The sequence below is a fragment of the Eleginops maclovinus genome, chromosome 3, assembly GCF_036324505.1.
Source record: "Eleginops maclovinus isolate JMC-PN-2008 ecotype Puerto Natales chromosome 3, JC_Emac_rtc_rv5, whole genome shotgun sequence".
NCBI classification, from domain to species: Eukaryota; Metazoa; Chordata; class Actinopteri; order Perciformes; family Eleginopidae; genus Eleginops; species Eleginops maclovinus.
The window spans coordinates 24804698-24818071 of NC_086351.1; the positions used below are offsets into that span (position 1 = coordinate 24804698).

The 13374-nt window shown below is 41.3% G+C and overlaps 1 protein-coding gene across 1 annotated transcript; it reads right to left on the reverse strand.

Moving 5' to 3' along the window:
* Positions 1-5896: 5896 nt before the first annotated feature.
* Positions 5897-6761, reverse strand: LOC134861728 (general transcription factor II-I repeat domain-containing protein 2-like). Its single transcript, XM_063879154.1, has 2 exons — positions 6044-6761; positions 5897-5964 (listed from the first exon to the last, which is right to left on the reverse strand). Exons 1-2 carry the CDS (start codon positions 6759-6761, stop codon positions 5897-5899), a joined length of 786 nt encoding a protein of 261 aa, XP_063735224.1.
* Positions 6762-13374: the final 6613 nt, after the last annotated feature.

Sequence of the window (13374 nt, forward strand, 5' to 3'; positions counted from 1 at the left end):
GCTGTTGTTGTTAAATTACTGTTGTACAATTATCCAAGTGAAGTTATAATTGTAGTAAAACCTATATGCTTAGTTTGCATAATGTAATGTTTAATATCCAGAATTGTTCTATTGCATTCCTTTATAGTAGCATTTATTTATTTCAGTCACAGATGCTGAAACCCTTGCTCTAATTAAGGCATGGGTTAAGATGGACCACTTTTACAGTGGCAGAATAAATACTGCCAAATCAGGCTGGAAGTAAGTATATTTGTCGGTTAACATGTTTTAATAAATGGTGAATTTACATAATTTGGACCTAAAGGCAGATTGTTAACGAGATGGGTCTGGAGGGCCAGGTGACTGGTCCACAGGCATCTAAAAAATGGGACAACCTGAAGAAAAATTCAAGGTTAAGCAAATGACATGGCTGGGGACTGTGGTGGGTTAGTGTTTTCTGATATTACGAGACAGACTTCCACTGGCTCAGTTATTTACACTTTAACATTTAAGGCGTAAACAATTACACATTTCGAATTAATTGATTTGTTTTTCTTTTCGCTGGGCATCTATAAGCAGAATGAACATTTTAAAATATTTTTCAGAGCTTGTTAAAAAAATAAAAATGTTTAAATTATGTTTGTTAGGAAGAGTACATTTGAGTTATTCAGTTGATGATTTAGATAAAATTCACAGTGCTTCAATAAAAAAGCGTTTTACATAAAGGGAACATTGACTAACTAATTTATACACTGCCCTCTGGTAAGTCACACAAGCATATTCACTTCTTCTTTTCCAGTTTTGGAACATACATTTCTTCTTTTGCCATTAAAGAATCCAGCAGACATTTACATATATATAGATATAACATCGAGATACTGTTGTTGATACATTGTCTTTATTATTATAAAAGATTACTAATATATTTGGCCTGTTTTAAACCTTTGAATCATTATTCACAGTAAATGAAAGGCATTTACTGTGAATATATCAAAGAAACAAATAATATTTGGCTGTTTACCGGGGGGGTCTCGTGTGGATATTGAAGCCTCATGAAATGCACCTTTTAGTGCACCGATTTGCCGGAAAGCTTCATAACGCTTCATCTTGCCATCACTACTGTGTAGTGTGTGCATACAGCACTATACAGAGGCAGACATCAAAACACCAGGAAACACATGGGCTGGAATTGAGGTCGAGGACAGCAGGCCGAGACATTAAATGGGGAATCCAGATAACAGCATAGTCCAAAACAGGTGTCGACAACGTGAAGTCAGTCGGGAAAGAGTGCGGGAAGGTCTTGCATGTAGAGAGCGATGAAACCAAGACATGTAGTGAGGCAGGAGCTTAAATAGCAGGCTAAATGGACATGATGCAGATGTGTAAGCAGGTGAGCAGAGTCCGGCTGAGGAGAGGGGCTTGTCAGGAGCTGAGATCAGGTGAGGGGCGGAGAGTGGGAAAAAAATGCAGACTGTGGACAATATGTTGTGTTCAGCAAACACAAAGGAGTTATTTAACATATGTTCACTGAATGTTTTTATTAATACCTTTCATTAACAGCCCAGAAATACTGTTCAGGTTTTGCTGGAATCTGTAGAAGCTCTGCTGATTCCGTTGAGTTTTTGAAGTGGGGGGGCTGAGGGGGTTAATGACTGCAAGAGACCGTAGAAGGGTTTGAATGGAATCACCCTTCTATAACGTAAAAACAAACTTTTTCTTGCAGCTTTCAAACAGCCTGAAGAATCACAAGCAGAAAAATGCATGTGTTGGGGGGATTTCAAAAAGTCTTAATGTTTTCTACTACTTTGTGTCGTAAAACAAGAAATACTTTTATTAATCCAATGGGGAAATGTCGTTCTTCCCTCGGTTAGTATTGACATTACACTCATAGGTGGATGTACCCACATGAACACATACCGAACCTATAAACATTCATTAGAGGAGAGGTGTCAGGACAAAGGGGCTGCCAGTGTTTCCGTAGTTCGGCAGGGCCCGGGAGGTTAACTGGCCCCTCTCCACCTACCAGTCAACACTGTATTTGGTCCGCTGGGATTTAATCAGCGATCCTTTGGTTCTTAAGCCAAGTCCCTTCAGACTGAGATGCTACCGCCCAAGTAGCGAGAGGCAGTGCCGTTTCGCTTAGGGAAACTGCCTCACAAAATACCCATACAACAACTAAAACCATCTGACTGTGAGGGCAAAAGATCTGTTCACAACTTTAAAAACCCACAAAACTAAACAAAAAAAATTCACTTTATTGACACTATTTTAGAAGTTCATGATGTCTTTCTGTGTCCAAGGTTTAGATCACCTCTCCTTATCAGGGCTTTTTTTCATCGTCCTGCCCTGGTTGCCAGAGGGGACATCTTTATTAAAATGGATGGCAGTGTTTGCTCAGGGGCGAGCGAGACTCTATCTTGTGGACTTGAATGGTTATTCCCAGCCACTGTTGACTTATAGCTGGCTGCCTCGTAATTAGGCTGGGTAATAGCCTGCTGTGAGCAGCGAGGGAGCTATCACAGCCAGATATTTTGGTGTGCCGCAGTATACAGGTGTCAAAGCAAGGGACTTTAGCTGGGGTCAGGGAGAAGACAGCAGGATTTGATGGCAGCTGCCTGAAGCAATGACTGCAGGCTCTTTTTGGAGAAAAGCTAAAGATTGCGAAAGGGAGTAAAGTGCAATGTACACATCAAAGCGCATCAGGTAAACATGGTTTGTTTGTACTTTATCTTATATAGAAAAATGATGCTATAACATGTTGACTGTGAGTCACTTGGCTGTGTGTCAGAAAAAAGTGATGTTATTCCCAGATGAGTCTATGCTCGTATGCTCGACCGAAATCCATTAACAACTTGGCAAATCTTCCAATGTTATGTGCAAAACATCTCGCATTGTGCTCCTTTCAATAAATCAAAAACACTTTCGTCAGCCAAAGAAGACTAAAGCTGCTATTATCTGTTAACTGCTCTGTATCTGTGAGGCTTTTGTCTCCAGCAGCTTTTAAAGGGCTTGCTGTAAGCTTTGTGACGCATTGAAGATGTTGAAAACCATTATCTGGTGCAACTAAATGACAGCTAGAACAGAAACACATTTAAAGTTCACATTCTTCTTGTTCTTCATGTAAACAATCATGAGAGCGAGTCGCAGAGACATCACGGCATGCTAACATCATTGCAATGATTTATTTAAGGTTAAAAACAAGTACAATAACAGGCAGGAGCACTTCACAGTGACTGCTCTGCACTGTAGGCTTTATGAATAGCTGATGTTTCTGCCTTCATATGCCTTCCTTATAGGCCCTACATCAAATAGTTTCCAGGGCAATTGAAGGTAAAGGGAATCGAACTATAATTTTACATTTTCAACAATAGTCAGCTTATTTCACAATTTTTTATATTTTCACCTGATGCAAAAATAAGCTCGCAAATAAACATGATTGCTCATTTTCTGAAAAATATCTATTTCAATATGGAAAGCTACACATGACACTTGTTCTTAATTGATTGCACACTAACACTGTTACATAATAAACAATGAAAACAACCTCTCATATAGTCTACTGTTTTCACTTTCTTTTAAAAAACAAAATTCCAGTTTAGGCCTTTTGGAAATGCGATCATGGCTTGGTCAAGACAAGGTAAGGCAAAACACAACTTCCTGATTTTGACATACACAAATTAGACAGTCTAAAAAGAAAACCAGAACTTAAATACAAGCAGAACTAATCAGGGGATAAAGTGTAGGTGTACAGGAGGTCAGGTGGAAGCAGGACTGATGGGGAACAGGTGGAACTCATAAGGCAAAGACAGAACATCAAAAATGGCGGGAAAACACACAAGCACAGAAAGTTAAGACAGACATGATATATGGAATCTGTCTTGGATTCCTTGTCCTGATTGCTGCAATCAGAAAAAGGAATCCCAGCTGGAAGTCCTGGAGGAGGCCTGGAATCTCAGACAGACAGGCAGAGTCCTAGGCACCCCAATCATGCTTGCCGAGGACTCGGAACACAAAGAGAAGCTCGAACTGGGAAGTTACAAGAGAATGGACGGACATTTGCTGCAACAACAAAGTGATACAGTTCCTGCCCAGCCAACCCTGACGCTCTCTCAAGTCCCAAGTCATTTTAAGTGAATAATCAACATTCTGCATGACAGTCAAAGCACTATATCTCCCTTGCTAATAGAATACAATATACTGTATGCCAAAGGGGAGACACATACTCAATCAGGTTGGCTTACCAGATCAGTGCAAAACACCCTGTATCAACTTATGCCTGACCCATAACAGGCAATATTAAGGAGACAAAACTAGAGAGAGTGAGAGAGAGAGAGAGAAACAGGGAGTAGCACACCCAGGGCGCAGGCCTGTGCTCTGTGAGGGGAGTAGAAAGTGATAAACTGGGTTAAAGGCCGGGCTTAGGTTAACCATTTCCTCAACAAAAAACATGAGGTGGATGAATGTGGCCCCAGACTTGGAGTATTAGAGTCAACTCAACTCGGTCTCGCACAGTGATGGAATCGGACTCAAACTTGTTCATTCTTGCACATGAGGACCCAGACTCCAACTCGGACTTGTGCACTGATGGACTCGAACAAATATATCCACTGAGATTAATACATGATGACTCAGACTTGTGACTCGGACTTGGACTCGATCACAGGTAATGATGACTTGGATTCGACTCGGACTCTTCTTGGGTGACTTGGACCTATGACTCGACTTGTGGTGACTCGAGAGTGACTCGGACTCGAGAATTGGTGACTTGACTACAACACTGTATGGCACCACTCGGGCACGAAGGCTGTGGCAATTATTTTAACTGGCATCATGACATTTGGTAATGAAAGATTTAAACAAAGTAAAAATGTTACCATATGGTGGCCCTAGATCAAATTACAAATCACCCTCTGGGCACCCTGAATATCTGTATCATCAGTGCTAGGCCAACTAACCCAACAACCTCACCACCCCAAGGTCCAAGCTAATGGCATGGCTAAAAACCCAGGTCATGTTGTTCAAACCTGGTAATTAAAACATTTCAAGTTTGCATAATATAGGACAATAATCTACAAATATTTTAACCTATCCTATACACTCAAAAAGGGTCACAACTGATGTAACGAACGAGCAATAACTGTGGAGTTTTGAGGATTCTACCCTGTATGTGTAGTTTTATAATATCCATGCATCCTAAAGAGCAGGGGTGGGCAAAAAGGCTGAACTCAATTCTGCATAACATTAATTGTATTTCTTTATAAAAAGCAGTAAATAGCATTGTTTTGACAAGCTGGTAAGAGTATATGTTATAGTTAAGCAATGAAATAGTGAGGTTGCCTTACAAAAAATGTCATTTATTCAATCAAATTTCCCAAAACAATGGTAAACCAAATGTGAATGTTTTTCACCATTTGTGACTCATATTAGTGAACATTTTCAGTCACATTCACTACAAAATACATTTTGAGTTTCATATACTGTTGGAAAGTTGTGTAAAGGTTCTTAGCATTCTAAAGACATCACAACATTGTCTCTGTGCTCCAAACATTCAGCAAGATACATCATATTGAACCGTCACTGAACATCACTGAACTGTGATTTTGAGAAAAAGGCTTCCAAAGAAAGTGCCCCAGTTCACTGCTAGTTGGTACCTTTACATGCCTACACTTGTAGTCTAACCACCTCATTTGGTGTTTTTAAGTTATTTTTTCTTGTTCAGTGAGAGAAATGTAGTCTCTGCTGGGATTTAACGAGTGCAGCGAAGTCAGGTTGAATGTCTTCATCATTGAAAATGTTTGTTCACATATGTAGGTAGAGCCAAAGAGAACCAACATCTTCTGAGCATGTCTCCTCATGTTTGGAAAGTTCTCCTTGAGAGAATAGTAGAAATCCAGCAGAGATCCTGACTTAAAGTGCTCTACCAGTACTGCATCAGACTGCAGGTCAATGAGTTCCAGCTGAACGTCACTGGGTGCATTATCCACACTGCAGGAAAAGGGAGAGGAAATCATGAGCATTTCATCCTCGATTGTTCGGAGATCTTCAAATCGCCTTGAAAACTGACCATGCAATGCTCCTAAGATGGATGAGTACCTGCGGAGGTGATCAGCTGATGGTGTGACTTCTTTCAGGGTTTGCATGTGAGTGAGAGTGTTGCTCTCCAGTTGGCTTGAAAGAAACTGCATCTTTCTCACCTTCACCAGGCTGTGCATTTCATGAACAAAAAAGCCCTTGCCTTGCAGTTTGGTGTTCAGTTCATTCATCAGTGCAGTCACATCAACAGCAAATGCAAAATCTGCCATCCAGTCCTCATCTGAGAGCTCTGGGATGTCTTTGCCTTTCTTCTCACAAAATTCTCGAATCTCTGCCTTCAGGTCCCAAACTCTTTTCAGCACTTTGCCAAGGCTGAGCCCTCTGACAGCTGTGTGGTAGCCCATGTCACTATGCTCAGTCTCATGCTCCTCCGAAAGTGCGACAAACTGTCTGTGATTCAATGCCCGTGCCCTGATGAAGGTTACTATTTTAGTTACAACATCAATAACATGGTCCATTTTTAGCACTGACTTCCACAACACATGTTGGTGCATAATACAATGCAAAAATACCAATTTCTGATCTGCGTCGATTTCAGTCACTTTATTTTGCATACGTTTCAAAAGTCCAACATTTTTACCTGTAAGATTTGGACAACCGTCTGTTGTGACACCTGCCAGTTTGTCCCATTTCAGTCCCAGCGTGTCCATGCACGCATTTACCTGCGTGAACAGATCGCTTCCTGTCATTGTGCCTTTCAACGCCCGCATTGCTGCCAGCTCCTCCGTAATGTTGAAGTCCGCCGTTATCCCATGGACAAATATGAGTAACTAGGCTGTGTCGCGGACATCACAGCTCTCGTCCAAAGCCAAGGAGATAAAGTCAAAACGTGCCATTTCATGTTGCAGCTGAAGCTCTAGATTCCCCGCAATGCCCTCGATCCCTCTCGTCACGGTTCGCTTGGACAGCGGGACTTGCTCAAATGCTTCTTTTCTTTCAGGGCATATTAGTGCTGCAGAATCCACCAAGAACTATTTGACAAACTCCCCCTCCGAGAATGGCTTACTGTTTTTAGCGATTTTGTGGGATATCACAAAGCTGGTTGGATGCTGCATCCCTGGATGTGTGAAGCTTGGTAAAAAAAAAGCCTTGCTGCATTTGCAGCTTAGCTAGCAAAGCTTTCGATGTCCACGCCCTTTTAGCATCAGTCAAGTTTTTGTATTTCTCTGCGTGTTTCGTCTCGTAATGCTCAAATTGTACTCCTTAAACACGGCGATCTGCTCCCCGCAAACTAAACACACGGCTTTACCTCCGACTCAGACTCAGAGACAGTTTTATACCACAGGCTATAAGACTACTGAACTCCTGAGCTCTGTGAATGTCTACTCACATCTGTTTATAGTACACACATACATATATATATATATATATATATATACTGTATATTATACACATCTGCCATACATATCTGTTTATAGTACACATATCTATATATTGTACATATCTGCCATATACATCTGTTATACATAATATATGCATCTGTCCATACCTCCTCATTCAACAGTGTAAAGTGTTTAAATACTTTCAATGTATTCCACATATGTATATATTTCACATCCTCAAATCTTTATTGTTGATATTGTAAATATTCTTCTCTCTTTTTACACTATTTTATTTATCTTTTGCACCATGTATGTGGAGTTGTTGGAGGAGCACGCGACATAAGATTTTCATTGCCAACATATACGCTGTATCTGCTGTGCATATGACAAATAAAACCTTGAAACCTTGACTTGAGTAAATAAATACTTAGCAGTCCAATTTGTGTTGAAGGGCCTGCATTTGGCATCTACCTTTCTTTTTTTAGCATGAGCAGACCTTTTTGTGGGCTAAAGTCGTCTTGTGACAACGATCCAATCATGCGCCTTGATATACGTATTGCGTCATTATGTACGTGAATAAAACACAATTTCAAAATAAAAGCAAAGCAGCTTTAGTCCATGCATGAGGTAAAATTAGAAAATATGTTTATTTTGTCATTTCCAATTAACCTTACACAGGCCGGTCAGAGTCAACCAAAGGGCCTATGTGGCCATACAATGCCCAGGTCTGCTATAGAGGATAGCAATTATAGCTAATAAGAGAAAAACAGCCCAGCACATTTGTTATGCAGTGTGGACTGCAGTCCGACTGAAAACCATAATATGTGACTGGATATGTGAACTCTTTCGTTGTTTGTGGTTAACTGAACCCCTCATCAGCCGGCTGACAGCCTGGTGCTAATGTCTAATTGGTTTACTGTGGGCTTTAGGTCACAATAATTGACCTCACACCAAGTCCCTCTCACAAAGCAATGACTTCTGGCATCATTAGTTCTTACTTTGAAGCACAAAGAGGACAACCTTCCTGACCCTGAGAGAATTGGCTGCTTGATTCATACAAATTGATGTTTGGCTGGCTGTCTATTTCATGGCCCTCACTAGCTCTCAGCACTTTGATCATTTTTCAAAGCAATAGGCTACACAGAGACATGAGTCAAAGCTTTTACGCAGCCTCTGGGATTCAGTTAAGGGGGAACACTCATAGGAGACCGCACCAGTTAAAGGTCTGTGACTCTACCTGTTCTCTGCAGTAGTGTTGCACTCATCAGATGACAGATGCTAACTAAACAGCAGGGAGCTTCACTCCAGCAGAACCACCCTGATGTCTTTAATCGAGCACAAAGGGGGAAGACAAATGTGACAGATGTATTGCTGCAAAACATGTGGATCCAAACATCAGCTGGTAGGTTTTATGGCAGTAGGGATCTAATCATACATTCTTAGTCTATTTGTTTTAACATTACCTAGCGTGGCAAGGTTAAAGGCCCCCTGTTATTCAAAATGCACTTTTCGATGTCTTTTATACATTAGTAAATATGTGTCCCCGGTGTGTAAGGAGACTCACAAATTGTCAGAAAATACAACCCTCTCTCTTTTCCTCCTTACCCACATCTCTAAAAACGGGGGTACAAATGAGCTGATCCAGATTTGCTGCGGTTATGACACTTCACAGACATGTTTTGTATAGATATGGCCCTACTATATATTGTTCAAATATAACATAGTAGGAGACCTTTAATGTAAACACTGCATAATGTTCTTCTCTTTCTTCTTGACAGTGCATCACTTTTTTTTACTTGTAGCGTAGAGTGGGTAAGTTGACCCATCCCCTTTATCTAGGGAACAGTGCACATTTGCTGTCATGTGACCATAAATTCAGGAAGCACCCATCATATACAGTGGGGCAAAAAAGTATTTAGTCAGCCACCAATTGTGCAAGTTCTCCCATTTAAAAAGATGAGAGAGGCCTGTAATTTTTATCATAGGTATACCTCAACTATGAGAGACAGAATGAGAAAAAGAATCCAGAAAATCACATTGTAGGATTTTTAATGAATTAATTTCAAATGATTGTGGAAAATAAGTATTTGGTCAATAACAAAAGTTCATCTCAATACTTTGTTATATACCCTTTGTTGGCAATGACAGAGGTCAAACGTTTTCTGTAAGTCTTCACAAGGTTTCCACACACTGTTGCTGGTATTTTGGCCCATTCCTCCATGCAGATCTCCTCTACAGCAGTGATGTTTTGGGGCTGTCGCTGGGCAACACGGACTTTCAACTCCCTCCAAAGATTTTCTATGGGGTTGAGATCTGGAGACTGGCTAGGCCACTCCAGGACCTTGAAATGCTTCTTACGAAGCCACTCCTTCGTTGCCCTGGCGGTGTGTTTGGGATCATTGTCATGCTGAAAGACCCAGCCACGCTTCATCTTCAGTGCCCTTGCTGATGGAAGGAGGTTTTCACTCAAAATCTCACGATACATGGCCCCATTCATTCTTTCCTTTACACGGATCAGTCGTCCTGGTCCCTTTGCAGAAAAACAGCCCCAAAGCATGATGTTTCCACCCCCATGCTTCACAGTAGGTATGGTGTTCTTTGGATGCAACTCTGCATTCTTTCTCCTCCAAACACGACGAGTTGAGTTTTTACCAAAAAGTTCTATTTTGGTTTCATCTGACCATATGACATTCTCCCAATCCTCTTCTGGATCATCCAAATGCCCTCTAGCAAACTTCAGACGGGCCTGGACATGTACTGGCTTAAGCAGGGGGACACGTCTGGAAGTGCAGGATTTAAGTCCCTGGCGGCGTAGTGTGTTACTGATGGTAGCCTCTGTTACTTTGGTCCCAGCTCTCTGCAGGTCATTCACTAGGTCCCCCCGTGTGGTTCTGGGATTTTTGCTCACCGTTCTTGTGATCATTTTGACCCCACGGGGTGAGATCTTGCGTGGAGCCCCAGATCGAGGGAGATTAGCAGTGGTCTTGTTTGTCTTCCATTTTATAATAATTGCTCCCACAGTTGATTTCTTCACACCAAGCTGCTTACCTATTGCAGATTCAGTTTTCCCAGCCTGGTGCAGGTCTACAATTTTGTCTCTGGTCTCCTTTGACAGCTCTTTGGTCTTGGCCATAGTGGAGTTTGGAGTATGAGTGTTTGAGGTTGTGGACAGGTGTCTTTTATACTGATAACGAGTTCAAAAAGGTGCCATTAATACAGGTAACGAGTGGAGGACAGAGGAGCCTCTTAAAGAAGAAGTTACAGGTCTGTGAGAGCCAGAAATCTTGCTTGTTTGTAGGTGACCAAATACTTATTTTACCGAGGAATTTATAATTAATTCATTAAAAATCCTACAATGTGATTTCCTGGAATTTGTTTTCTCATTCTGTCTCTCATAGTTGAAGTGTACCTATGATAAAAATAACAGGCCTCTCTCATCTTTTTAAATGGGAGAACTTGCACAATTGGTGGCTGACTAAATACTTTTTTGCCCCACTGTATATGTGGCTGTGATGGAGAGAAGCACATGGTAAAGTGGTGAATATGTTTGTTCACAATAAGCACTGTTATGCTTATCAAAGTAAATGTTCAACATATCAGGTCTGATTAGTATTCTGTCGAAGAAAACGTATCCAGCTCTGAAAATATGTTTCATACATGTTGGTTATTTAGCCAGGTGTAAACCATGTCAATCATTTAGCTAAAGATTAGCATGAAGGACTCAACTTGACATATTTCTTTCAAAGAGTGGCTGTGGGGCAAAGTGAGCCAATGGTTCAACTTAACATAAGGCATTGAAGTTAAGTCTCTGTAGTATAAATGGTATTTCGTTGTAGTTTTACAGAACTGATTTGTGTTTTATGTTTTAAACATTGTAGAAAAGCCATCATGCCCAGAAAGTCGAAGAGAAAGACTGAGGAGATGGAGAGGGCGTCCACTGATGGCGAGACTGGAAAATCCTATACAATACTATCTAATTTCCCCTTGCCTAGAGGACAACATAAGGGAAAATTGGCTAATGTTACCCCACTCTCCCTGTTATTTTAAAGCTTTTTTATTACACAAATGAACACAAATAGAGGCAGCACAATAGTTTACTGGCGACAAACACTCCTCACCTTTCAGACCAGAGCTGCAGAGCCACAGTGGGATCTACCTGTCGGAATACAGCCACAAAGATGGGGAACAAGAGCCGGAGCACCTGTGAAGGAAAGGAAAAAAGACAATGGAGATTTAAACCATGTTTGCCTTCTGTTATCGTGGGAAATGTGAGGTCATTCACCAACCAGATGGACAAACTTTCAACCCTGTTGAAATGCCACCGTGAATACCAGGAGTCCAGTTTGTTGTGCTTGACGGAGACATGCAGAGCGGCAGGAAGAAAGGCGGTGGACATGATGGTGTACTCCTGGACATGTAATCGTATATTAGCTTTTTCTTTTTATATGATAACAATTCAAGTATCTCTCATAATCAGAAATACTTTATTTTCTACCACAGCGGGGAAATGTACATTTTAAGATATTTCAAGTCAAAGTAAAGAAAGCTAAGACTGCACAAAGGTGGTGAACAGAGTTGGGTGTAACGTGTTACAAAAGTAACGGATTACAGTAATGTATTACTTTTTGCTGTAACGCAGTAATATAACCCATTACTTCTGAAATGTGGGTAATATAATACCTGTTATAATTCTCAGTAACGCAGTTACAACACATTTTAGCCTGAAATGATTTGGTGTTTTGTTTCTAAGAAATCACAAACATCGCGAGACATTCCAACACCAGAGAAATAACTGTGCAGGTAGAATAGTAACTCAGTAAGTCTGTTTACTATTGGTTCAGAGGGCTGCAGAAACAGATTTGCAATGCAGAGCTGCAGGCTCACAATGCAGAGCTGCAGGCTCACAACAATGCAGAGCTGCAGGCTCACAATGCAGAGCTGCAGGCTCACAATGCAGAGCTGCAGGCTCACAATGCAGAGCTGCAGGCTCGGATAAAAGAAAAGAAAAAGACAGGAGTGCTCACAGGCCAAAGCAACAGAAGGTAACTTTCTCTGGGTCTGCTGCTTGAACCCCGAGAAGTTCAGAGACTCGTGGCGGAGTGTTGAAGATCTGCAGCCTCTGTCCTCTGTGGAATCGCCGGCTTTTAGAAAGCTTGTCAGCCAAATCCCCGTTAACACACCAATGACAAGGTGAGCTAACGTTGAATAGAGACTCGTTCATATACAGCAGGTTACAGGGCCGTGCAGAGGCTCCACTAACATGTTATTAATAACACACAGAGACGTCATGTTACCGGTATCACATATTATTCAGCACACTTAAACGGAGCATACGTTTAATTTCAGCATACTGCCAGAGATAGCTTTAATTATTGAGCTGCAATAAACTACATTTCAGCATTTAAAGCCCTACTGTTGCAGTTATTTTGGTGAAAGTAACTCAGAGTAACTCAGCAGTAGTGTAACGCATTACAGTTCAGAGACAGTGATAATGTAATGTACCTTATTACTTTAAAAAGACAGTAATAAGTAGGCTAATATGTACTGTGTTACATTTTGGAAGTAACTTGCCCAACACTGGTGGTGAACAGTTTGTCTTGTGACTGATCTACCTGCTTGACTCCCTTGACTGACTTTTAAGAACATGTAATTGAATGGAAGCGCGAGCCAGAGACAAATCAGTGACATGGTGGGCGTTTCTGTGTGTGTACACCGAGGTTGAAAATTCAGGTTGACACACTATGTACTGCAGACTCAGGGCTTCTCAATTCACACTTTGCACCTCCTCGACGCGACTACTCGTCTCCTCCACTCACATCTCCTGTGGTTGGGACTTAGACGCGAGGAGAGGAGTGTAGGAGGTGCAAACTGGGAATTAAGAAAGGGACATAGAGCTGTTGGCGGTGAGCTTAAGGCCATATTATTTGAGTTCTCAGAGGCCATCGGTGTTATGATTTACATGCCACTAAGTGCTGTGGCG

Coding starts and splice junctions, on each gene's coding strand:
- LOC134861728 (XM_063879154.1), bottom strand. CDS start 6,761: ATGACAGGAAGCGATCTGTTCACGCAGGTAAATGCGTGCATGGACACG. Junction 5,965..6,043: donor CATCTTAGGAGCATTGCATG/GTCAGTTTTCAA, acceptor CTTTTCCTGCAG/TGTGGATAATGCACCCAGTG.